The sequence below is a fragment of the Lygodium microphyllum genome, chromosome 16 (genome assembly GCF_053477565.2).
Source record: "Lygodium microphyllum isolate KBCC chromosome 16, Lygodium_microphyllum_v1.1.10, whole genome shotgun sequence".
Classification (NCBI taxonomy): Eukaryota; Viridiplantae; Streptophyta; class Polypodiopsida; order Schizaeales; family Lygodiaceae; genus Lygodium; species Lygodium microphyllum.
The window spans coordinates 58,722,336-58,750,094 of NC_141150.1; the positions used below are offsets into that span (position 1 = coordinate 58,722,336).

At 43.5% G+C, this 27,759-nt stretch overlaps 1 protein-coding gene across 2 annotated transcripts in view; it reads right to left on the reverse strand.

Annotated features, from left to right (window-relative positions):
* LOC148022880 (plant/protein (DUF810)) overlaps positions 1-27,759 on the reverse strand; it is a 199,907-nt gene that overhangs the window by 9,924 nt on the left and 162,224 nt on the right. For both annotated transcript variants that reach the window (XM_087695818.1, XM_087695820.1), the window contains 2 exons: positions 22,166-22,237; positions 20,973-21,090 (listed from right to left, as the gene is read on the reverse strand). In XM_087695818.1, coding sequence (XP_087551944.1) covers positions 20,973-21,090; positions 22,166-22,237 — 190 coding nt within the window. The remainder of the gene's footprint in view (positions 1-20,972; positions 21,091-22,165; positions 22,238-27,759) is intronic.

The window sequence follows — 27,759 nt, forward strand, 5'->3', positions numbered from 1 at the left end:
ACTCCTAGTGCTGCTGCGTTTGCAGATTTTCTCTCTCCTCTAGCCGTTTGTCAAACCCAACTACCCACAATTGCCCGTAGCTGCATTTGCTATTGCTAGACACCTTTTAGGCTGCCTTGCTGCCTTTGGGAATTTATCAAAGTATGACACTCTCCAACTCATACTCTCTGCTCCAATCCTCAAGACACAGGAGCTTGGGTGTCCTTAATCCTTTGCTGCATAGTGTGTTTGCTGCACTAGCATTGTATCCTATTTGGATTCATTCAGTTCCTTATTCTCAGTGTTCATTGTCTCTGAGTTACCCTAACCCTAATTGTGTTCTATTATCAAGAAGCAAGGAACTACAGTAGGTCAGATGACTTCAAACACCTCTACACCGACTCACTCCCCAAAGGAGCCTATGCCACAAATTGACTAGGAGTGGCATCCACTCCCAACTCCGCAAGGTTCAGACACGGCCAGAGATCCTTTTGACTTCATTGGAGACGTCATCGATGAGTATCTGCAATTTGATCTTTGTTCACACAGCCAGGAAGTCTAAAGAGTTATGTTGACAAGCCTTCAAACAAAAGATGCATGAAGAAGGTATACTTGAATTCTTTCTCGTTAGATGTAGTGCACACGATTGATGATTTTGCAGGGCCACGAAGACCTCCATAAGGGATGGGCCCCCCTCTTGGAGAGAGAGACCTAGAGTACACTCCCTACTTCCAACCTATCTCTACTACTTCTGTGCAAGGTATACAAGTCTCTACTTTTGTTCCTTCGAGTATCTCTTTTTTCTTCACTGTCTTTGCAACATGTTGGTAAAGAACAAGTTGAAGCAAGAGTGGCATATGCTCATCATGGCAAATCCCCCATTGAAGATCCACTCATGTATATCACTACAAGGAGTGATTATAAGAAAAAGTCAGGTATCTCTTATTCTTCCCTCCCTTCTTTTCATTATGCTTCTCATAGTCAGAATGAGTTTGGTGAATCATATTCCTTGCATTCAACATCTTCATCTTCATTTCAATTTCAATTACCTAATCAAAAATAATTTAATGCATCATTACAAATTTCAAATCCATCCATCCCACCCACTTCTTCTGCTACCTCATCATTACCTTTCATACCTTTTACTTTTGCATATTAGTCACCACACGGTCTTAGACACACCACATCGAGGGGTTTGTCAAATATAGGCATAGCCTTTAGGATCTCTTTACAACCTCCATCCTATGTAGCTCTGGGTTACACCCAACATGGGGTTCCTACCCTTGGTTACCCAAGTGTGGATTAGTTGGTGCCACAATTTGCCTCCATAGCTTTACCTAGTGGACCTATTGGTCACTTTGTCGTACCCCAACCAACATTTGGACAGGGCTTAGGTGCTCTAGTGTCTCTATCTCCATTTTCAATACCTTATGTAAACATTCATGTTCCAGAATCTTCACCATCAGCACTATATGGACACTCACAACTTATTTTTACCTACCAACCACCTCTTCCTACTTATTCCCCTCCCTCCTACTCTTATCCTTCTTACACCATATCCGATACCTCATGCTTCACCTTTCTCAATGGCCAAGTATGCCTTCTCTGACAAGACTTGTTTCAATGGATCTACTTACATCACTTTGTCGAATCTAATGATGCATGCACTTGACTCTAGAGCCTATGGGATCTTGTGTAAGGGTTGGAACCCCAACCCAATCCCACACTTGTTGCATATGAGATTGTCCGTTCATGGAAAATTAGGAATGCCTCCGCCATAGTCGAGTTGAAACAAGGTCTTCTTTTTGAGTTTTACTCATAGTTACAACACTTTGACCTAGCATTCGAGAGATGGGTACACTTGATTGATCACTATGCGACTCAGGATAGGATCTGTCGTATAACACTTGACCATGAACTCCAAAATTTCAAAATCAATGACTTCTTGCCAAGTTCTCTACTAGGAGGGCTCGTAAGTCCTTTGATGACCAAGTCTTGTTGTTTCAAACAAGTTGCTGAGAAAATATTTTCATTTTGACTAGCATATGATCTCATAGCCTACCATGTCCACCTATGAAATTGAGTGTTAACCATTGCATTAAACTCGATTGTTCAATCAATTTCATAGTCCATCTTTAGAGAGAGGCCTCATTGCCATTTCTCTTAAGGGGCAACAAGGAAAGGGCAAACGAAACCAAAATTCAAATCAAAATTAAAATTAAAAATGAAATCAAAATCAAAACTAAGCTAGTAAGGCATAAGAAAATTTTTAGTCATCTCTTAAAGTCACGTGGCAGAATGTACCTAAAAAGAATATGTATGTCAATATTGTCAAAAGATTGGCCATTTTGACCACGAGTGTCAATCAAAGGTAAGAGGCACATAGCCAAAATCAAAGACTTAGATCTTTGTCCCTTAGTTAGGCAAACCCCAACAAGAGTGACAAGGTGGTGGCAACCCGAATCAAGGGCAGTGACGTAGTTAGATCTACACTGCCACCGGTCAACCATCACAGTCAGCGTCGTTCTCAACGCTAGAGGGCTTGTTTGACTAGTTTACTAAGGCTCACCTTGTCTCTTAACAGACATTTGAGGATTTGAGTCTTGTTTATATTTGTGAGTTATCTCCTGACGAGGTGACTACTATAGAGACCCACTCTTTACAATTGAGCACTTTTTTACCCCTTTGGATTATGGACAAAGAACCCACACATTACATGACCCCCATCTCGGAAATACTTCTCAGTGGAGCCCCTACAGCCGCAGGTATGTTCGAGTCAAGAATAACTTGGTTAAGATTCAAGCTTAAGGTTGTGTTAGTTTTGCTATTGACTAGGATTTGGATCTTGCAATGCTAGAAGATGTTTGCCATATCCCCTAGCTTGGGATGAACTTGTATCCAAGTTGGCTTAGTCACTAGTGATTGCTCACGATGAGGCATAGCCTAGTGGCCTCTACCACATGACTTTTTATTTCCGAGCCAATAGCTAAGGGCTCAAAGCTCAACCGCTTCCAAGCTTTGGCCACTACACAAGAACCTTCAATAATGAGCATCTTTGGCATTATCACTTGGGGTATCGTAGGTATGACTCTCTTCATGAGTTGTCATGCATGTGTTTGTGATCTTGTGAAGGTGCATATGTATGTGAATGAGAAATGCATATGTATGTGAACATGTGTACATGGATGTGTATGTGATTGTGTGTAGGTGCATATGTATGTGAGCATACAAGTATAGAAAAACTTTTAGTCCTCATGGGCTAGATTGAATAGGATATACGTTTGCCAGAGTGACTCTCTCTTTCTCATAGTGCTTAATACATGGGTGGAGACTTAACATACTCTTTGGAATAATTGCCCATTGGTTTAGAAATAATCCATCATCTAGGCAATGCTTTCCAAGTCCCACTAGCCTTTGCAATTCAATCATCTATTTTGTTGTACCATCAATTTAGTAGATGGGTCCTCTCCGAGGATGTGTATGCATGATCAATTTTTTGGAGAATGCACGTACATTGTCCCCAGAATATGGGATTCAACATGCATTTGCTGTTAGAGATGAATTGCAGGATTTGCATTATCGGAGCATTTTTTGACCTTGCAACAAGCTGCCGATAATTCCAATCGAATTGATAAATTATACTAAGTGGTTGAAATTAGAATTCATGCTATTTTGGATGAGCAATATGCAAAATATTAACTACTGGACTACTTAGATGCATTGCATGACAACCATAGTTTCCATGCATTTTGGAAATGGGCAGAAACAAGTTTCGATCATTTGAAATTTTTGTGGAAATGGTATTTTAGAATATACCAATAAATTATAACATAATTAATAATAATATATGTGTTTATGTATATAAGATACATAGATATACACATTCTAAGCACACTAGGGACTAGAGCCATTGAACAATCTTAACTTTTAACACAAGTTCCATGATTCACATTGCACAATTTCACATAGTTACCAGTTTTGCAGGTTGCAACTCGCAAGATTCTAGAATTAGCATTGAATAAGTGATCTTAAGTCACCCAAAATAACTTACAACATTTTAAAACAAAAGAGCCCACATGTGACATGGTACATAAAACCATCTAAGGATCGTGACTCAAAAAGTCAAGTTCATTAGACTCATGATAATGTGATAAACCATTGTGGATACATAAAAAACACATAATCTAAGTAATGTCTCAAACTTAGGTCTGCCACATAAACGATAAGGGGCCATGGTTATTTGTTGGCTGCAAGCTGCCCAAATATCAAACAAATGAGACATAAGGCTCAAATAGTGTGCACATGGTTGGCAAGACTAAAAATTTCATGTGACTTGGCTGAAAATTGCAGAAGTTCAGGTCTGAAATCTGCAGGAAAACAGCCTGAATGTTCACAACTGAAGCTTATCTTTCAAGAAGAGAGCTTTCACCATTGTTGAAATGACCACAGACTAGTGTACAGCAGTTGGGGCAGGATTGCAGCAGTTCAAGCAGGTGCTGCAGTTGCAAAATGTGCAGGGAACAAGCGAAATGGGCAGGTGACAAAAAAATGAAGCAAATAAGGGGATTTTACCCTGCCCATGACCCATACTGCCTGAAACACTGTTTCAGGAAAACAGAACCAGCCCGAAATGGCCGTTCTGTCTCAGCAAGGTGGAAATGGCGTTTATGGAAACTATGATGACAACAATTGCTAGACTCATGGTTTTTGCTTGTCTTCATTAAAAATGTGCATGCAAAATATTGTCCCCTTGCATGATACTTAGGGGGCTACAATTACTGAGCCTCAAATTTTCATTCAAATGTGCCAAGATTATTACAAAACTTTGTTGGATTACTGGGAAACTCTTATTGATGCTATTCATGCTGCTCATCATTAGATTATGGACGTGGTATGGGACCTAGTAAAGCCAAATTGGGAAGATTTTATGGATGTCAATATCATTGAGGCTAAGGTGGAGGCCTTGTCCCATCCTCCACATAGAGAAAGCTTAGGATGGGATGGCTTCCCAAATGAACTAGTTGCAGCACATGTTCATAAGCTTAAGGATCCACTTGCTTGAATTTGTCAACAAGTTTGGAGAATGTAGATGCCATCCAAAGATTGTAGTGCTTTGATTGTTATCCAAGTTTCCTTTCCCTCGAGCTTTGCATTAGTGGAGACCCATTTCCATTCTGGTTTCCATTTTGGCATCATTGTATAAAATCTTCTCCAAGATCTAATAGGCTTCAAAAACATTTTCCAAAGTTGATTCACCCATGGCAATATGGTTTCATTAAGGGACAGAATATTATAAAGAATATTTTGAATGTTCAAGTTAGCTTCTAGTTAGGAGGCTGTTATGATTCAATTGAATATTGAAAAAGCTTGTGATCATGTCAGTTGGTCCTTTCTTCGACAATTAATGTCTTCCATGGGTTTTGGCCCTCGAATGACTTCTATTGTTGATACAATCAACTTTGATTTGAGTAGCACGTGTAGTGCTCAAGGAGGGAAAGGAGGAAAAGGGAGGAGGTGGGCTGGCTGGGGGAGAAGGTGGGGAAGCATTGTTATAGTCCTTACATGAGAAGCAACATCCTTGAGCAAACATTGCTGTGGATTTTATTGAGAAATTTGACATTTCACATGGTCACACTAGAATCCACACTTGAGGGATGTCTAGAATTTGACTCAAGAACTCAAACAACAAAATCTTTTCTTCTTTTAGACTCGATCACTTCGTGGTAAGCTATCCTTCACTTCACTACTTAGCATTCCTCTCACTCTAGCCAAGAGGCTAACTCATACTAAGATGAGGTTCTAGTTGCATCCACATTGTTTGATTGGCTTGATAAGCATACAGAACATCATAAGTTAAATAGGTTGTCACAATTGAGTTTTAGGACTATACGAAATGTTGCCAATCCTAGTCCCATTTATCTTTTCCACCATATCAATCAATACAATTGAGTTCCTTGAGGTTACAAGCTAATTTGGACCAGCATGGAGGAACAGCTTCAATGGCATACCCATTGGGTTTCAGCCTTCACTCCGAGGGCTTTCGTGTGCTTGAATGATTTCCTCACACAATCAGCCAATCAAATTTATCATAAGATGGTTAACAAGGAAAAGAGATGGGTGACTAAGAAAAGCAAATAAAGTTTAGTGTTGTTGGGATAATAAAGCTAAGTGGTGTGATGACTTGCTTGAACTATGGAGGTTTAAGCTTCCCTATCAAGGGAAGTTTTATATGGAGGTTTCTTATTGGGGGTCTTCCCACAAGGAATATGCTGCATAATCCAAGATCTCCATTGGTAGATGTGTCATTTGTACCACATGTGATAAGACTCCTAATTATCTTTTTGTTTCTTGTCTGATTGCTAGACATGTTCCGGGTTTCATTTTTTGAGTATAGATTTGAATAATACATCAGCATAAAATTATACATTCTTGGGTTTTTGGCAAGATGCCATTCCATGGCCACTTTGAACCCAAAGCATACCTATCATTTTTATTTGTTGCCTTGGACTATCCTTTCACACATTTGGCAAATGCACAAGGATTTGGCCTCAAGTATCCATCTTGAATCTCATAGTATGATAGGCAACTGCCAGCAACAATTGCAATACTTCTCTATCTTTGGCTCTAGCACACATATCTAATATATCTGGTCCTTTGGGGATATGGATCTATATATGCCAGTCTCAATCTCTAACTAATGTGAAGAGGTGTGCAACTTACCAATAGTATATCTAATCCCATTGAAAAGGCGAAATAGACTTCTAGCAACCCCCAAAACATTATTCCCACTTGCATGGGCAAGTTTTGCCAAATGGCATCCTTCTAATCCCATTTTCTAGCATTATCTAGCTTATTGAATTAAATTTTAAAATATTAATTTTGAAAATTAATTTAATAATTACTATAGTGCCTAGAACCCTTGGACTGGTATTAATTAATCAATTAGTGCCTAGTCTCTAATGTCACAATTGACATAAGTGGCTAATAAATTAGTCTAGGCCAAAATATGATATTGGGTACTATCTAGTACCTGTCAGATATAACTTATTGCTGCCTTTGTTTTTGGCACCAACTAATATCTTGACATCCTAGGCCTGTAACTTGCACATCACATGTGTATCTCACATTTGCACATTTGATAAACTTTTAATCAAAGGCTAAGTAAAACAATAAAATTTCACGTCCTTGTGATAGACCACCCCCTTGAAATTCTTGCAATCACCCTCGATTGCACCACAATGTGCCAAAGCATCTGTTACCACTATTGGAAATATATGCTAGCATTGTACTGAAACATGTGCACCTATTGCTCAACCATACTCGTGCCCTTTGCATGCGAAATTCTAGTCACTTAAACCAATTACAATCCGCACACATGAATCATAGCCGTTGTCAAAACCATAAGGGATCCATCCACATCCCAAAATCCGACATTATTCTGACTACCAATCATTGTAATGCATAAATTGAGAATAAATAATACCTCATAGCAATGATGTATCACATGATAGTCATGTAAAGCATACATCAACTGTAAACCGCATGTAACTTATGTAATTGTACTTCTTTTGCGTCCATATATTTCATACATACCTTGCAAATGTACATCACATCAAAATATACATTCCATGTATTTCATACATTTCAATAACCTTAGAAACGTATATCTTTAAAGCTTAGATGCAAACCATACACATCTACATACTAACTCACAGTGATTAGTACATTGAATAGTAATTACAATGACATGAATACTTTAGTCTGTCAACATACTGTGAGAGGTTGAGAGGATTGAAGCTCAGCTAAGAGTGCAGTAGATTGTGTGGAGAGTGAAGCACGACATCCAATGCAATAGACTGAAAGAGTGTAGAATGAAAGTACAAAGTACAACCCTTGAACCTTAAGGTTGTAAGGGGTGTTCATACCCAAAAGTCTCTGCAACATGATAAGAGCCTGTAAATGTGTAACATAGGCACATACAAAAAAGGAGAATAAGTCTAGGGAAAAAAACCTCTCGTACGGAGAGTAAAAAGTGCTCCAGTGTCCTACTGATCACTGACACTCCTCTATGAGCGTAGGCGTGTGTGAAACCCAACAAACCCCCCTCGAGTGAAGAGTGATTAAAATACAAGAGTCATCTGCCACCAAAGGAGATCAAATTTAAAACATTGCAAAATGCTTCAAATTTGTCATGAGGAAGAGCTTTGGTAAAGATGTCTACCACATTATTGATGGTAGGACAATAGACAAGGCTGATATCTTTTGCATGTAGCCTCTCTCTGACAAAGTGATAATGTATCTGAATGTGTTTCGTACCACTACAATGGCTCTTTGACTGTCAGTGAACAAAGGAGTAGGCTCCATGATAGATGCATCTAGATCAACTAGCAAGCGTCTAATCCATACACATTCAATTGTGGTAGTGAAAGCTGCCTTGTATTCAACTTCCCATAACAATGTGGCAACAGTGGACTGTTTCTTGCTAAGCCAAGATATGCAAGATGAGCCAAGAAAGAAACAATGTCCACTGGTGGAGTGACATGAATCATAATCACCGGCCCAATCGAAATCATTGTGAGCATGTAAGTGCAGTGGTCCCTCCTTGGCATAAAGCAATCCAAGAGATCTAGTACCCTGCAAGTAACGGAAGATATGCTTGACAGCTTGCCAATGTGACATGTGTGGCTGATGCATATATCTGCTCAGGGCTAAAACTGCAAGATGTATGTTTGGCCTAGTGTTGCATAGGTAGATAAGGCATCCAACTGCTTGAGCATATGTGTGTATATCAAACAAATCATTGTCATCATGCAATGATAGCTTCAGTCCAGGTTCCATTGGTATACGAACTGGCTTGCAATCATGTAAGCCAAACCTCTCAAGGAGTTTATCAATGTATCTTAATTGTGATAAACCGATACCTCTAGCATCATGTATGAACTGAATGCGTAAATAATAATGCAAAGTCCCTAAGTCTGACATCTCAAAAGTTTGCTGCAAATTTTGTTTAAATGCTGAAATTTGATCAACATGTGTCCCTGTAAGCAAAAGGTCATCAATATGTAGACAAATGATCAGCATGGATGTGTAAAGGGTAGACTCTGATGGGTTTTTTATAAACCCTTGGCTGAGTAAAAAAGCATCAATCTTTGCATACCAAGCTCTAGGAGCTTGTTTTAAGCTATATAAAGCCTTTTTCAGCTTGCAAACCAAGTGTTCGGATCCCTCAACTGCAAACCAATGGGTTGATGTACATATACTTCTTCATGAAGTTCCCCATGTAGAAATGCAGTCTTAATATCTAATTGATGCACAGTCCATCCAAAGTGGGCAGCCAAAGCAACCATAGACCTAATGGTAGTCATGCGGGAGGTAGGAGCAAATGTCTCCTCATAGTTAATGCCTTTCTTCTGTGCATAGCCCTTAGCTACAAGCCTTGCCTTATATTTGTCAATGGATCCATTTGCATTCATTTTCAGCTTGTAGACCCATTTTGTTCCAATGGCTTTCTTTCCAATGGGCAAAGACACTAAATCCCATGTTTAATTCTTAATGATAGAATCAAACTCAGCTTGCATTGCTGCCATCCAATGCACACTATATTGTGGCATCCTCAAAACATTCAGGCTCCTCATCAATCAATTGTACTTGTTGCCATAACAAACTCCATGGTATGTGCAATATCATGCATACAAGCTTGCCTTCTAATATGGCCAGCCATGGGAGCATCCAAATGACTATCTTTCATAGTTTATAAATACCATCTAGGCATTTGTCTTGCCTCTTGATTGTGCACAAGCTCTTGCTGAATATTCAGATCAGTCAATGGCTGATTTTTTGCATTTTCCAATGGAGCAGCTAGCTGAACATTAAGTTCACTTGCTGAAACTCCAACTGAATCACCAAATGAAATGGGGAATAGCCCTTCAAATACATCACGGGAAGCTTGATATGTGTCAAAACCAGTAAGGGATAATTTTGATTTTTAATCAAAAAGTACATCCCTACTGACAAATACCTTTTTAGAGACAGGACCATATAGTTTGTAGCCTTTACTCTCACTGCTATATCCCACAAAAATGCATTTGACAACCTTGTTATTCAACTTTTTTAAGAGTACCTAGGGAATGTGTACATATGCAAGACACCCAAAGGTATAAAAATGCCCAACACAAGGTTTCCGGCTGTTCCAAGCCTCAAAAGGCGTGACATTCTTTAATGCTTTGGTGGGGCATTTGTTAAAAACATGGCAAGCACACATAATGACTTCCATTCAAAAATTGTGGCAAGCTCTTTGCTTTCAACATACATCTAGCCATCTCCATGAGTGAGCGATTCTTTCTCTTTGCAACCCCATTCTGTTGTGGAGTATAAGCAGTAGTGAACTGATGAGCAATACCCTTCTGCTTCAAAAAATAATTCAGCATAGAGGACATATATTTCCCTCCTCGGACCGAACCGAGAGTCTTTACTTTACAGCCAGATTGGTTGTCAACAAGTGCTACAAAAGCCAAAAATGCATCATACACTTCTGACTTTTTAATAAAGAATAAACCCAATAGAAGTGAGTAATGTCATCAATAAAAGTCACAAAATAGTAACATCCACCCAATGACTTTGTTTGCATAGGGCCACATACACCTGAGTGCACTAATTGTAACTTGGCTGTGGCTTTAAAAGCAACATTACGGAGAAACAAAAATCGATGCATTTTCCCCAAAATACATCCTTTGCATAAGTGCTCAGGAGGTCTCTCCAAAAGAGGTAATCCATCTAATATCTGTGTACGCTGTAAGAGCATCAAGCTACCATAGTTCGCATGCCCCATGCAAGCATGCCATAACTCCGCTTGTAATATAGCAAGAGTAAGAGTGGACCCTTAATACGTTGACTGATCAACTGAAAGAGCATCTAGCTCGTATAACTCATGATATAGAGTGCCGATCAAGACCAAAGTCATGTGTTCCTTATCTCTCACCATGTATCTGTCATTATCAAAGGTGACCTCCAATCCACATCATGCCAAAGAAGAAATAGATAGCAAATTCTTCTTTATACCTCGCATAAACAAAGCATCCTGTAGGTGGAAAATAGAGCCATCAATGACTGTGAGCATAATCTCCCCAATACCTCTAACAAGGTATGATGCATTGTTGGTGTATAGACTTGCCAATGGGAGCTGTACCAATAAAAGCAAATAAATCTTTGCAAGATGTGATATGCCTAGAAGTACCACTGTCAAAGAACCAAGTGCCTACATCCTCAGTAAAACTAAACGCTCTATCAACCCAAGAAGAGTCATAACTGCATGTATAAAAGCAATAGTCCCTATTTGCAACAAAGGATGCTGACTCAATAGCAGTGGAAGGAGCATCAGAAACAGACATCCCAAACTCCTTTTTCTTCTCCTTGGCTATGTGCTTTCTACACTCTGTGATGTAGTGGCCTGGCTTCTTGCAATAATGGCATTTGCCCTTCTTGGATTGCTACCCTCTGTTGCTTTTTATTACCTTGTGAAGTGCTTGGATTTCCAAAGCTTAACGGAGCATTCTTTGCTTGGCTGCCCTTGCCCTTCTGTTGTGCCATAAAAGCCAGCTCAGAGGCTATGACATCCACACCATTGTTTCTTCTTGTTTGTTTCTCATCTAGGAGCAAACTGACTCGCTAAAGAAAAGTAATCGGATGTGGGGAAATCCTCATGGTGAGGTTTAGGGCCGTATGAAAGGCCAAGTACGAGGACAGTAATGAGTTCAATGTAGTAGATATCAATTGTGCATTTGAGTAATACTCATTGACCTTCATAAGCTGCTCACCCAAGTCCTAAATTTTGTTCAAGTGGTCCTGTATAGAATCACCCTCATCCATCTTCAGTGTCCCAAGCTTTTTCTTTAAGAAAGAGATGCCGGTCTCATTCTTAGTAGCAAACATTTGCTCCAAAATTAGCTAGGCTTCTCGTGAAGAAGCTGCAGACCAAATGTGAGAGATGATGGACCGCTGAACTGCCAATGCAATCAACGCGTCAAAGCTTGTGCATCCTGTGTATCCCATGCCTTTTGAGCTGTTGATCTTTGGGGAAGTGGCTGAAGTGGAGCAGGCTGAACAAGCTCAGGTGCCCATTGTCTACGTCCTCCTGGAGGAGTAGTAGGAGCCATAACTCTGGGCCTGACTTCTTCTCTGCTTACATAGTCTCAAGATTCTTCACAATCAGCACATTCTTCATCGTGAAGGATCAAAGTGAATAGTTGTTACCATCCAATCTGTCCTCCTTGGATACATAGGTAAATACATCACCTCCCTGATTTGCCATGGTAATCAATGCCAAAAAAAGAAAGAGCAAGAAAGGAGCAATGTCCAAGATGGATCAACATGGAAATCTCAAAATTTCCAGAAATTACAGCAAATAGGTTGTTGCAATTCGCAAATTGAAGTTCACTCTATCAAAACTGTCTGTAATGCATGCAGTCCAAGGTGCATTTAATGCTCAGAAACACTTTAGAAGCAAAAGCCCCAAAATTTCTTGCCCCAAAATGGTAAAAAACAGTCTATTTCAGACTGAGACTGCAATACATTTGCCAATCTCTGAATTGACAACAAAAGCTCCAAATTTTCACAAAATCTCTGCATGAAATGTGTCCTAGACACTTGCAACTACAGAGATATGTTGCCGAGGCACAATCCTTTTCCTGCAAGTAAGATTTGAAATAAAAAATTGATAAAAAATGTCATTTTACCCTGAATTTGACTGTCGTACTGGAGGGGGACTGGACCATGTGCTGCTGAGGCGTGACGGACCAGAGGTGCTGGCGAGGCTGCAGCCGTATGCAACAAGCTTGGTACTGGTGGCATTGGCAGGAAGAGCGCCACAGGGCGGCGCATTGCAGGGCGCGGGGCGTCTTAGTCCAAGCATCAAGTGTCACCGTTTAGGCGGTAGGCAACAGAGTCCAGGCGGGTGTAGGAGGGACCAAAGGCAGCATAGTAGGCAGTGCCGCGGGTGCTGGGGGGGCAGGCACCAGGAGGAGCACCACAGGGTGGCGCTGGGGGCGGAGCAAGCAAGTGCATGCCAGGGACTGATTGCAGAGAAAGGTGCCTGTTTAGGGCAGGAGCTGACAACACGTGAGCTGGAGGTGGGCAACATTGGCACACGCGGGCTTGTACCTGTTGTAGATGCTGAGCAGAAGTTATAGCCCTGGCAAGAGCTCCTGGAGGAGAGTTGAACTCAGCTCTGATACCAAATGTGAGAGGTTGAGAGGATCAAAGCTCAGTTGAGAGTGTAGTAGACAGTGTGGAGAGTGAAGCACGACACCCAATGCAATAGACTGAAAGAGTGTAGAATGAAAGTACAAAGACCCTTAAACCTTAGGTTTGTAAGGGGTGTTCACACCCGAAAGTGTGCAACGTGATAAGTGCCCATAAATGTGTAACATAGGCATATACAAAAAAGGAGAATAAATTTGGGGGAAAAAAACCTCTCGTATGAAGAGTAAAAAGTGCCCCAGTGTCCTATGATCACTAATACTCCTCTGTGAGCGTAGGCGTGAGTGAAACCCAACACATACGGTATCTTGGATGCCAACCAAGTACATCCGAGATCTACTACATAATTGAGCTATCCATCACTAAGGGAGTGGAGATGCCCACGAAGGGGGCCATATACATGGTCCCTTGGTACAATGGCTTTATTGTGGAGGCGTTTGCACTCCACAACAGCTTTCTTCGGCACCCGGTCACCCTTCTTTTCCCTAGCCTGGCGATTGAGTACCGCCAGTTGGTGGAAGACTTTGGGAGGCTCTTCGGCACCATCCTTCCCGCGTCCTTTGCAGATGTAGTGACAGCCACAGGGGTCCCAAAGGTACGGGTGGTAGTGAAGGAGGTCAAGAATATCCCACAGTTCCTAGAGATTGAGGCAGGCGGGAATTCCTTTAGGCAGCAGGTCATTGTGACTAGGCAACCAGGGCAATGCCTGTGCTGCCACTACTTTGGGCATCAGGCAGCAGTTTGTACACATTTCGGAGCCAAGGCGGCTCTGTCCATAGGTCCGCAGGTGGACGCTGACAGGTTCACACGGGTCTAGAGGCGACAGAGAGGGAGACGGCAAGGGGGGGCGTAGGCAGCCCCTTAGGCCCAGCCTCGTTAGCAGGGTGATTGTGGACGAGCGGCCCTCTCTCGGTAGAGCACTCCACAGCCCCCCCTGTCCGCCCCACCCGACAGGACCGCTCCCCCCCACTTTCTCCACATGTGCCACAGACTGCCTCGCCTGAGTTCCCACAAGCCCCTCACCTGGAGCATCTATCACCCCTATGGTCCGGTCGAGGGCCACCATGGGGAACTGGAGCTCACCATCCAGACCGATGGCAAAACGCACCTCCATGCCTCATAGTCTCTCTTCCTCATCTGCAGCATCCACACCGAACAAATGCCTATTCGGTCAATCACAGGTTTCCCCATGAGCCTACATCTTGCATCCTGGAATGTGGACAGTCTCCACTACAGTGGGGCACGTGGCTCGAGGAAGCTGATTGTCTCGCAGGAGTTGCAACCTGCCCTTGCCAGACGGATAGACATCTTGCTTCTGCAGGAGCGCAAGCTCACCCTCGCCGAGGCTCAGCGGGTTGGGAAGGTACTTCCGGGCAGCTCGCATATTTACTGGGAGCAAGCCATAGGTGCACACGGTAGGAGCGGAGGCGTATGCACCTCTATTGCCCTGAGTCTCACCACTTGTGTACGAGACCACAGGACGATAGTGGCAAGAAGGATTCTATGGATCAGATTGGATATCGGGGACTCGTGTATTGGAATCCTCAATGTCTATGCCCCTACGGAGGTTAGGGCACACAGCAGGTTCTGGGTGGAGATTGTAGCTGGACTCCCAGAGGTGGACTCCTCGATTGTTGGAGGAGATTTCAAAAACCTAGAGGCTTTGGAGGACCAGGAGGCATGGGAGGTCTTTTTGCTTGCAGTCGGAGCACGGGATGCCTGGAAAGACCCTACCTTCCACAGGAGGGAGAGGTTGTTGGACTTTTCCTGGGGATACAGGCGGCTAGGTGGAGCCTTGCTGGAGCGGTTGGAGAGGTTTTATGTGGGAGAGTGGGGAGGTTCTCGTGGAGGCCAGATTGAGTAGTTGACAAGCACCACATTATCCGATCACTGCTCGGTTCTCCTGGCACTTGACCCCCCAGCATCCGCCCTAGATACACGATCCTGTCGGATCCTTGACTCGATCTATAGGAGGGAGGAGGTGTCGAGACAGATAGAGCAGATTTGGACCAAAGAGTGGGTTAGGTGGGATAGGATAGAAGAGGAGGTTGCAAAGGTCCTAGCTGAGTCAAGCAGAATTTGCCAAGAGGCAACCCTATAGGCCAGGCAATAGTGCTGGGAGGAGGAGAGAGCACTCCGGCGAGACCTGGCAGCTACGCAGAGATTATTGTAGGAGGCACCAAGGGACCCCACCCTCCACGCACAGGAGGTGCGCGCACGTGCAGCCATTGCTGGCCTAGAGGACAAGTGCTCGGAGTTCTCTTTCCGCACTTCAGCAGCCTTTTGGTCGCGGAAGGGAGACACGATGTGCAGGGAGTTCTTCCAGGTGCACCAGCCCCGCACCACGGGAGAGCATATACGCAGCCTTAGGGATCCATATGGGAGGACCCGTTCTAGCCTTGATGAGGTGATGGAGATTTCCACCGACTATTACACGCGCCACTTCCAGCAGGAGACAGCTTCAATTAGAGGACAGAGATGCAGACAGTAGGTATGGGATCACACCCCGTCCCTCGTCACAGAGGAGATAGGACACGCCCTCCTAGCCCCCTTCACAGAGAAGGAACTACAGGAGGCTTTCCATACACAGGATGGGCAAAAATGCCCGGGAGAGGATGGCCTCTCTAAGGCTTTCTTCACTACCTACTGGGAGGTGGTGAAGGACCCCCTACTGAGGGCTTTCCAGGAGATCTTCACCTCAGGACAGATGCCAGGGAGGCTCTCGGCAGGCCTTATCAGTCTTCTCCCCAAAGGGGGAGACCGGTTGGAGCTATCCCAGTGGAGACCGATCACCTTATTGTGAGTGGCCTATAAGGCTCTGGCAAAGATGATTGGTAGACGATTACGCCATGTGCTTCCAGATATCATTCATGACACATTCTTTGAGGTGACAGAGTGGGCTCAACATAGTGGGCAGAGATTGGCAGTACTACTCTTGGACTTCGAGAAAGCCTATGACAGGGTGGACTGGGATTTCCTAGAGGGTACCATGGTGAAGTTGGGATTTCCCCACGCTTGGATTCGCGGGGTCTCTGGCTTGTACAGATCAGCCACCAACAGGGTTCTCATAGGCGGAAGGCGAGGGAAGGAGTTCCGGCTGGAGAGATTGGTCTGATAGGGCTGTCCCCTGGCCCCATACCTGTTCCTACTCTTTGCAGAGGCGATGCCTCATTTCCTCAGGTCACGTGTGAGCGGACTACGCAGCCTCCAGGAGACTGAGTTGCTAGACTCGGAGTACACAAATGACACAGACCTCTACATAGAGGACAATGAGGTGATGTTGGAAAGAATGAGGCTGGCTCTTGATGTGTTCTGCACTGCAATGGGTGCGAAAATCAACTAGCGAAAGTCGGTTGGTTTCCTCACACACCCAGACTCCAACACGAAGTGGGGCGTCCACTTGGGATTTAGATAGGTGAGCAGAGGGCAGACCATCCGATACCTAGGGTTCCAGGTGGGACTTGATGTCACTCCTGCCCAGCAGTTTCTTCCTGTTCTAGATTCTATTAGGAGGAAACTGACCTACTGGAGCACGGTTCGCCTCTCACTAGCCAGTCGAGCCTTGGTGGTCAACCAGGTCCTCCTAGTGACGGCCTGGTACATCGCCTCGTGTTGGTGTTTCTCCTCATCGTGTAGGTCAGCTTCGCCGCCTAGTACGGAATTTATTTTGGTCGGGGTCTGATGGCTCCAGAGACTCCAGGGCCAAGGTGGCGTGGGCGACCATCATACGACATCGATCAGAGGGAGGGCTTGGGATCATAGACCCAAAATATCAGAGTATGGCCCTCTTCAGCAAGCTAGTTGTCCGCGGTTTCACACCGGACGGGTAGATCTGGAAGGTCTTACTGCAGGAGGGCCTTCAAGACTGTAAACCGAGGCTTGGCGGTGAGTGGAGGCCATCCCTAAGATGGATCTTCACTTCAGCCCAGATCAGCCCCCCCCAGATCACCTTTCCTGCGGAGCGTACTCCGCGTGTGGCAGGGCCTCTGTAAGGCCCTAATCCAGAGTCCCCCAGGTTGGCAGGAGGAACTAGACCGTCAGTCGGTGATCTGCAACCTCCAAGTCAAAGATAGGGAAGGGGCACAGATAGGTGAGCGCCCCCACATCCAGTGGGTTGGATGGGAGGCCGGCCCGGCTTGCTCCATCAAGACATGGCGGGAGGTGTACAGGATGGCAGACAAGGAGGTACTACAGCAAGTATCAGGGTGCACGAGAGGAGTGGAGTTGCGGAGAAGAGAGATAGACACAGCAATACCTCCGGAGTGGCTTGCCCCCCCTGATAGAGGCCGGGGAGGTATGGGCAGCTAGGTTCTCTCCAGCGGGCATCCCTCTTCAGGTGGTAGGTAGAGTGGGTGGCGCCCCCCAGGGGACCTTTTTCGTCGTTCAGGAGGGGGGACGTCTGGCCCTTGACAGAGGGCAACAGGATGAGGGGATTGCCACCCTTTCATGGAGGCGGATTCGGGTGGTGGGTCTTCAGGGGAAGACTTGGCGACTGGACCCCTATGTTTTCTGGATGGAGCTGAAGGAGTGGCGCCTTTCGATCTGGGAGGGTAGACCACTTGATGAGCTGGAGTGGGATCCAGGAGAGTGGCTATGGCCGGCCTCTGCGGTTGCCAAAAAGCTACCCACGTTCCTAGAGTATACTACCAGGATTGACAAACATGTACTGATGCAAGAGGATATGGACTGGGCGCCGTCACGTAGCAGACCCTGGGCGGAGCACAGCATCACGGAGCCCTTCTGGTGCCGCTTATGGGATAGCTGGAGGCCAAGGAGGGTGTCGTATTTTTTATGGCTAGTGGCACATGGAGGTTTGGCGGTGGGAAGTTGGCTTGCCTAGATGCAGGAGGGAGGTTGTAAGCGCTGCACACAGCAGCCTCTAGAAACCCCAAAGCACTGCCTTTGGTTTTGTGAGGAGGCGCAGCTTGTGTGAAGAGAAGCATGCCGTATCCTTCGACGTATAGCCCCCAGCCTTGGGTGTATTTCACGGGAAGCTTTCTGTTGGCAGGCAGTTAGCCAGGGCTATCACCTTTTGTATGAGGCCGGGATGCAGGACACGATATTCATGATCGAGGCAGGGTCATGCGCAGTGGTTGGTCTAGAGGCTTTACCCATCCGCCAGGTACTGGAGCCCACGGCAGACCGCTCAGAGATATGGGAGATCATAGGGAGTCTTACTGGATGGCATATCTAGAAGGCGTGATGCCAGGTGGCTTGCGGCGGAGAGAGACTTTCAGCACTTGCGACCTTAGTAGAGCTATGGATCTCCATCATTCACTCTCTTTGCGGCTGATGGGATTAGGTGCACGGCGAGTCTAGCGCTCGTCAGGAGCTCCGTGGTCACTTCATGCATACCTGGGGCGGCCAGGGCCTATTCTTTGTGATGCAGGCAGGCAGTCCCGTCTAGCGATATACCCCTCCCCCCATGGCTTCTTGCCCCCATCCCCCCTAGACCACCTTGAGAGGCTTGTATACATGTAGTGGTGACTTTGCATCAGCTCTAGTTAATCTGTTGAGCAAGAGCATTCTGTTGTAATTAGTTTTTTTTAGTAATATAATCAGCCACATTTTACTTGCAAAAAAAAAGGGAGTGGAGATGCAACCTCCCCATTGAGCATCATGAAATACTCTAGACCTTCTATGCTTTGTTCAGCCTGAAAGAGCTTGATCCAAAATCGACTCTAATTGAAACACATCAAGGTAAAGTGCATTATCAAGGATGATCTACTTACCCTCATCCATCCATTGCATCCATCATAGGTGAAACAATACTAAAACTTCACCAAGAAGCACATGGAAACTTTATCTCTAACTTTACTTGCCTCAAAACCTCCACTAGGTTCTAGGCCTTTTTCCCTCTTGAGCATTGTGATGCTATATACTTTCACATTGCTGCAATTCCAATTTAACTAATATGCAACATTGCATCCAATCGACGAGCCCCTCATGTATACTTGACATGCTAGGAGCACCAAATGCATTAGGAAACATTCTTGTTTGCATACTTTGGACAATGCCATGCAGTCTACCCTATGTAACAAAAGTTTAATGTGAAACAACTCTTAAGTAGTGATATGATATGTCAAAAACTCCCCCAAGTCATTGTCATCTCTCCACGAGTGCCATGAAAGACCAATCTGAGGCCTTTCTTCCAAATCTCCTCAGCCATGGGACAGCCACAAATGTCAAAAACTCCCCCAAGTCATTGTCATCTCTCCACAAGTGCATGAAAGACCAATCTGAGGCCTTTCCTCCAAAGCTCCTCAGCCATGGGACAGCCACAAATGCAGTGTCTCTGTATCTCTTTTGGTACCCACATCTACTAGAGCTCTGCTGACCTGTAGCCGACTGGCCACTATCAGACTTCTTTGGGACACAAGCCATTGGAAAGGTGTGATCTTCCTTAGCCTAGAATTGTCCCGAGTCTCCTGCACAAATGATACCATGACTATGCCCATGATGAGCAGCTGTCATGGCAAGAATATAAAAGCATAAATAGATTACATACATTATAGGCACTAGTACAGTGGTGCATTGTGCCTAGGGCGAGTCTGCGAACTGATCTGTACTGTGAGTTGCCATTGTGACATAATTGGGACTCATTGGCTGCCCGTCTAGTTTGTAAGGGAAAAGGTCAAGGACCTCAGTTGTGTCAATCTATTCACAGAACCTACCGTTCCTGACAGAGAGATAAGCTACCTTGTTTGTACTGTGTAAGCTTCCCGGCATCCATGTATATCTTCGCCATGGTGACTGCCATCAATTTCCAGGTATCCTCTATGGAGGTTTACTGATCACTTCACCTGGGCTTTCCGTCCACAAAATGATGCTGTAATTTCACTGCCATTTTCATGTAAATGTAACTCCACCAGGCATACTGCCAGTCACTCTGCTGCTTGCCTTCGAAGTTAGGCCTGGTGTACTATTTTGAGTTGTGACTTTCAGCATTAGTCCCGGGCACATTTAGGTTTTATACAGTGGCTTGTTTACCAAGTTAGACAAAAAGCTTGTGTAGCCATCTAGCTTATAAGTGTACACATATATAGCTTTGGGAACATGAATCTGGTCCCTTCCCATACTAGAAAGTCCCCATCATCCAGGTGTGTGTTCCCAGATTTGCTGGTTGTCGAGAAACTGCTACGGTCAGTCCCATTTTTGTCTAGGCCTACTGCCATTCCTCCACCCACTTTGCCTGGTTAGAAACCTTACCTTTCAGCCATCTCAACCTTGCTAGTGCTACAGAATCTTGTTGGTCACATTCACTTATTCTCATCTCAGCTGCTGTCATTTTACTGCCATTAGCTCATCCCTCAAAGCTCCATCTAAGCTCTAACAGGTTGCTGCCCAATCCGTTCTTTTGTCCGACTGGTCCAAGTTGTACTAGTTCTCCAACAATTCAAACAAAGAAAACAATTTAATGGGTCTTTATTTCTCCCTGGCTCTCCCCTTGGTCTCCCATTTCAGTCTGCATGCATGGACATGTATCCCACATATTATCACTAGTGGCTTATGACGATAAGTGGCTGCAAAATGCATGAAACACAAAATTTGAGTATGCACTTCCATAATGGAACTTTTACATGTGTGCACTATTGCAAAATTTTACATATTAAACATCAAAGTTCAAAATGACAAATTGAAATGGTATTAATATGTTCATCTACTTTGCCTTAAGCTTTGGCAAAAACAGAATAACCAAAAGGACACTGTGAAAGCAATATAGACATATTTGTCCATACCAAGCTGGTTGACAACTTTGTTTGAGTACAGCTGCAAAGCATTATCCAGGCCACTCATCAAGCTTTTCAATAATGGAAATCTCATGGGCAACTTCAGGTTGAAGAACTGATCCACAGCCTGCAAGCAAGATTAGTTATTTTAACATTTCCATTGATATGATAACCAAAAGACCCAAAAACTATCACCATATTATTCTGATTTGTTGTCTCTCAGACAATTCCGACATAAATATATATGAGACTACTGAAGCCAGTTTCTGAGTTTCAAAAGATATCAAACATCTGTAAACCTCATGAGTTCTTGATGTTCTTTTCTGGTTCTTTCCAGTAGTTGATTGGACCCAAGAAAACTGTATGACACAATCTTTGTAGTGCAGTAGCACAAACTCCATCATTGGGGAAACATATTAAAACTAGAAAGAGAAACTGATGTCTATCTCAAATCTAAGCATGCTGCATGATTCTTTGGGATCCACCCTAGTTTTTGAACTTGTGTATAAAGATTTTGGGTTTCCCCAATATATATTGGATCTAAAACAAACCATTTGTATTTTGGCCTAGGTTTGCAAACTTTGATATTTAAATGCATTGCATGTGTGTGCGTGCGTACATGTTTGCGTAGTTTATGTATGGCATGGAGTTCCCAATCCCATTCTATCTATCTTGGAAGCTATCCCTAGTTCATAGTCACAGATATTTGCATTCCTTGCTTCCATTCTATTGTACCAAAGAGCCCACCAAAGTCCTCTACTGGGAACTGTCGGGCAAGGAGAATGGCTGAGAACCAAGAATGTCATTTAGCCAATAGAATTCCTACTTAAATTCTTATAGAATCATGATTTTTCTTTTCATATACAAACCACTTTATGTTTAGTGGAGACTTAATCCTATAACAATTTCCAATTAGCAGAAGAGTTTCAAGCCTTTCTGATCATAGGAAAGAAAATACCACTTTATGTTTACTGGAGAGTTAAATCCTAAAACAATTTCCAATTAGCACAAGTGTTTTGAGCCTCTCTAATCATAGGAAAGAAAATACCACTACAAGGACCTACCATCCAAGGAACCCTTACTGCTGTCAAATTGAACGACATGCTTACTCTATAAGACTGTCCTGAAGGAGGACTTCATGAAACCAAATGGCTTCATTGACATGAAAGACACAATCAGATATGCACACCTTTCTAACTCACCTCCTCCATTATTCGGAAGACTTCAACAATAGATCCACAATGACGTTGTTGGTTTGATAGTTGTTCCCATCTCTGCAGAAAAAGAAACATCAATTTACTTCTCTTACAAGACCATCAGTGAAGATTTAGAGCATGTTTTCATGGACGATTAAAAGTCTAATTCTTACTTAAAACAAAAGATTAACGTATGAGCATAGCAGCACAAGTATTGATTAAAAAGGATTGTACCACACCAACCATTTTCTGCTTCTTATATGTTACTTTGTACTAACTCTCAACATCATACAAACATTCTGGTCAAGAAAAAACAGAGACTTGAAACTACTTGTACAAAAAAGCAGTACTAATAGAAATTATCTATAGTAGCAATCTCAAAGCTTATGAACAATATTTCAAAAAGGACTACAGAGATTTACCTGTGCATCAATGCAATGAGCCAGCAGTGAGGAGAAATATACACTCTTCCAACCATAAAAATGGACAAGTTCATCACCCCCATAGACACGGCGACATAAAACAGGTAAAAAATATGTGGTTACAAGTGTTAAAGTTTATGCAGAATCATGAACGATTCAATAGAACACCAAACAGTAGTGTATGTGAGATTATATCAAACAACTGCAATAAATATGACTGTACCGCAATATGGTAAAGATAGTACAAATATTAAATCATAGTTGCATTCGTACTGCATACGGACTAGTCATTCCATACGGTTCGTACTGTACTGTACAGTACGTGCCCGTACCAATTCATACCAAAAAACAGGCTACTTTTGGCCTATGAAGACTAGACCACAATATTTTTTAACTCTTAAGCCTTATGTTTATTATCATAATTTCAAGTCTCTATCACACTCTCTCTCCCAACTTCCAAGATGAGTATGTAATTCCAAGAGTATCCCTCCCCCCCTCCCCGCACCCCCTCTCTCTCTCTCACACACACACACACACACAAAAGAATGAAGAGCCTCTTTGTCCATCCACCCTACACTTTGCTTTGTTGTATGATGTATTACATATACACTCCCATCTATCTTCTAGTAGCGCGTTGCACATGTTGTGCATGAAGTTTTACCTTGTTACCCTCATGTATTCATCCTATTAACTTGAGTGACATTGCTATTTAGCTCTAAACATGTGTTCTATTATCTAAAATCCAAAATAACTAAGTTTTTGTTTTTGTTTTTTTTTTTCCGTACTAATATCGTGCCATACCTTATAAAATCATAAGGTACCAATTAGTACCCTATTTTATTGTACCGTACCGTATCGCACCTTTCGCACCTGACAACCCTGTATTAAATATAGAAAATCTTCATAAAGTACATAGATTACAAAGCATAAGCGATACATGCATGAGGTTGTGGCAACCTAGTACATAGCCAAAGCTGGGAAACACAATGTTAAGCTATACTGTGCATGGAAATGGCAGGAACAAAAGGGAAAATAAAGCACACAAAAATGACTTTTCCAAGTGCAGCCAGTCAGAGTTGCATCGCCTCAGACAACCTATGACCTCAGGGTGTCACCATCTCTCTGACATTGAGGTGCATGACACATCTTCACAATTAAATGGATTGTATTACAGGATGTCAAATTTAAGGCATTTCCAAGAAGTCAACTGTTGGTTCAGATGCAGCAGGATGGAGCTGCCAACATTTGCCCACAGCAGCATCTAAAGACTCCAAAGCATTGTCAATAGTCTTGTGAGGCAGCACCATTCATCCGGGGAGGAGAGCCTATAGGATACTCTGTCGAGTAGAGCCCAGCTTTGGCGGGTGTCACTTGGGATGCTTTCTGCTGGCAGTCAGTCAAGGATGTCACCTACTCTACAAGATGGAGATGCATGAAACCATCTTCGACCTCAGGGCTGGCTTATGGGTACTCGTAGGCCTGTACTCTCTACCCGGCCATCAGGTACTGGAGCCTGCTGAACCATGCAGTAAGGAATGGAAAATCATAGGCAGCCTCACATGGTAGTATATCTAGAAGGCCCATTGCCAGTTGGTATTCAACGTTGAGAGCCTCTCAGTGTATGCAACTCTGGCAGAGCTATGGTCATCCATCATTCACTCCCTTGGCGACTTCAAGGGGACTCTTGGCATCAACGAGCTTCAGCAGCGAGTCTTTTACACTTGGGGTTGCCATAGCCTTGTTTTCCTTCACATAATACATTAAACCCCGGCAGTATTACCCTCCTCCATGGCTTCTTCCCCCACCAAACCACCTTGAGAGGCTTTCTATAGATGTGATGTGATTTGATTTGAACCTAGCTCTGACTAGACTATCGAGCATTTATACTTCATTGTATTTTCTTCAGAGTAATATTTAGACTTTTAAGTAGAGATTGAGAGCATGACACAATCTTCATAGTGGAATGCATTGTGTTACACCATGGTTAGATGGAAGGCACTTCCATGAAAATAACTATTGGAACCCATTGCTCAAAGGCCTGAGTGATTATCGGGGCATCATAAGTGGAACATTTGGAAGGCTGAGCTTTCAAGTACCATAATCCCCCACCCTCCCCTTTCCTCTGTGAGCTTCAACGCAAGTGAGACCCCTCCTCTTCCCCCACACCATCCCTTCCCATTTTCCCTTGGCCCTCACCCTCTGGTTCTTTGAGGGTTCATGGTCTATGCTTGTGATACCTTTCTCTAAGCCTTGGGACACTTTGTCCAAAGGGGATTTATTAACAGAATGGTTCATAGTCTATGCTTGTGATGCCTTTTTCCAAGCCTTGGGACACTTTGTCCAAAGGGGATTTTTCTTTTAAAAAGAAAAGACACGCATGGGCTCCAGCCACAACATAAGCTAGCCCAATCCAATAAGCACAAAGTACAGTTGAGTGCCATTGCCCTCCCAAGTCTTTGAAAGATAGTGCATAGCTTGTCACTATCACTAATGGGACATTATTGCTTGGTACATCTTGACAAGCAAGACTCTCTAGGTCCATTCATTGGAACATGATTGTGTGCTAAGGAGTACAATGTTGCAGCAATTCCTCTAACATAACACTTTATAACCCCTTCTTTAACAAAGTTGGGTGCCAAAGAGTAGGATGTTGCAGTTCCTCTAACCTACTGCTTTGGAAATCCTTTTTTTAGCATGGTGCACTTCAAAAACTATGCCTTGGCTCTTGGAACTGGCGAAAACCTCTAGATTCCAAGGTGAAAAGCATCAAAGCTAGTTCATAGTGTGATGCTTATGAAAAGGACTGCAGATCAAACATGTGAGTTTGATTTATAGTATTCAGCATCCTACAAGAGAATGATCACCTTGGCAACGACATAATATAGAATACCTAGCACTTAAACACTCTCTAATGCATGTCTCTTGATGCCATGATCTCCTTGAAAGCTACACGAAACCATGTAAAGACAAGATCCCAACGGCTCAAAATGAAAGCCATGGCCAATCCATCATCTCTTGGGCACTTGCTTGAATTGAAGGTAAGCCACAAAGCTTTCACAAGCTCCTCCTCTATGTGAGGGCCATAAGAGATATTTATTCATGCTCTTAATGACTACCCTCCTAGTGCTCTCCCATACCATATAGTTGTCTAACGAAGCCTAAAGGTCTAATTGTGGATCCCAATACTTGTGTAACATCTTGAGGGCCCTACTCTACAAAGCCATCTACTCTCCTTAGTCACCTACTCCTTGTCTAGAGTGTCTAAGCCCTATGGTGCAAAAAGCTTTTCTCTTTGCCTACATGTTACAGAATTCTCTCATATGATACACGTACTCCACTTTGGCTCCCTCATGGTATCTATTTTGGCCTTGGCATCCTACATCATCTATGCTACCCATCTACATTCCAATTCTCTCTCCTCTCTTTAAATTGCTGCGATTGAGGCGTTGGATACCCTCTCCCTATGCAAGAGCTCCTCTCCCTCCTTAAGGCCTCTTCTTTGAAGAAGTATTGATTTCCTAAAACTCCAACCAAGTCTTTGGCTTCTTGGCCATCTCACAACATCCTAGACTCCCATTTTTGTGTGATAATGCCCCTAATATCATATGCTAATAATTAAGTGCTCGCAGTCTTATGAGTTGAAGAGAGATTTCTCCACGTGCTCAGCCCCCAGCCCCCCACAAACAACAACAACAACTGCGTGGTCTCCCTCAGTTGCAGAACAAAAGAAGCAAGAACCATTGGAAATATCACAACTTGAGAGTGTAGAAGCAAGAGGGAGACCACCCACCCACATTCTCCAAATACATACTTTACATTTGAAGGAGGTTACCTGAAGTCAACTCGTGGGCCATCCTCACCATGGATTTCCATCAAGCTCTGCATTTGTGGAGGCCCCAAACGGAATTGCACTTATGTGCCAACTAATCATGATCCTTAATGAGCAAATGATATATCTGATTGACTGATGCATGGTCCAACAACAGCCAATGTTTAAATCTCCAATCCCACCAAGGGCTATCCAAGTGTAAGTGGGGAAAGGCTGCCAAACATACAAGGATGCTGAAATGGTTTCCCATAAGTTATGGTAGTCTTTGGGAACATGAAGATACCTTTGGACTAACCAGAATGATATCAAGTTTTGCATGCAAGCAAAAGCACCTCACCAAACGAGCCAGAGCCTTGACATTTTGTTCAGCATACGCCTACCTTGTTGTTTTCCTTTCCATGAAACAACCTTAGAAGCAGCCAACAGTCCAACTTGTAGATAATTGTCTTGTAAGCGATCAATCACTTGGGCACCAAGAAGACTTCTCAAGCACCACTTTCAAAGAACGAACTAAGTGAGTCAATATAATGGAAGATTTGAGGTTGAACACCGATCAGCATTGACAACATGCCACCATGAGGCTTGAATTCTGGTATTTCCATGCAAAACACTTGTCTTCAAGAAAGAATCTCACTGTAGAAATTCAAGGCTACTGACCAACACACATACCTTCAAAACAAAGATCATCAGAGTGCTATCACGTGAGTCTCCACATTTAATATTGCTCCATCTCTCATTCTTTTAGGTATATAGATATGATTCCAAGAAATACCAAAGTGCATAGAGTCCTTCCCATAGCATGAAACAAAGATTCTGTGGAAAACTGGTCTTTGACCAGGGAAGCAATGGCAAGTAATATGAAATCACGGGCAACATGATAGACTAAGTGCCATGTCCACGATTTCTATTTGAAGACGTACATGAAAAGGCCATCCATGCCCATGATTTTCATTGAGAGGGGTAGCAAAGGCCCATCTGGCACGAGGCTATGCATCGCTAGGGGTACTCAAGAGCCAATGTGCTCACATACAATTCCAAGAGCCTTGCACCAAACTATGGTTGCTTGACACCCTAGTCACACCTACACTACTATATGAAGCAAATGTATGAGGCTACAACTTGTACCATAGGCATGTAAGCCCACCTACTGTTCAAATTGAAATAGAGAGATTATTATGATGGCTAGGATAGCATGAAGAGGCAATTGATCATGATAATAGCACATATGATCAAGAGTAAGCCCTCCACCCCCCACATCCATCATTAGAGTAGGGTTGGGGATAACGCCTATAGCCGTGGAGAAACTCTTCAAGGCACTTTTTTGCATAGACTATGGGAGCTCCCATGCC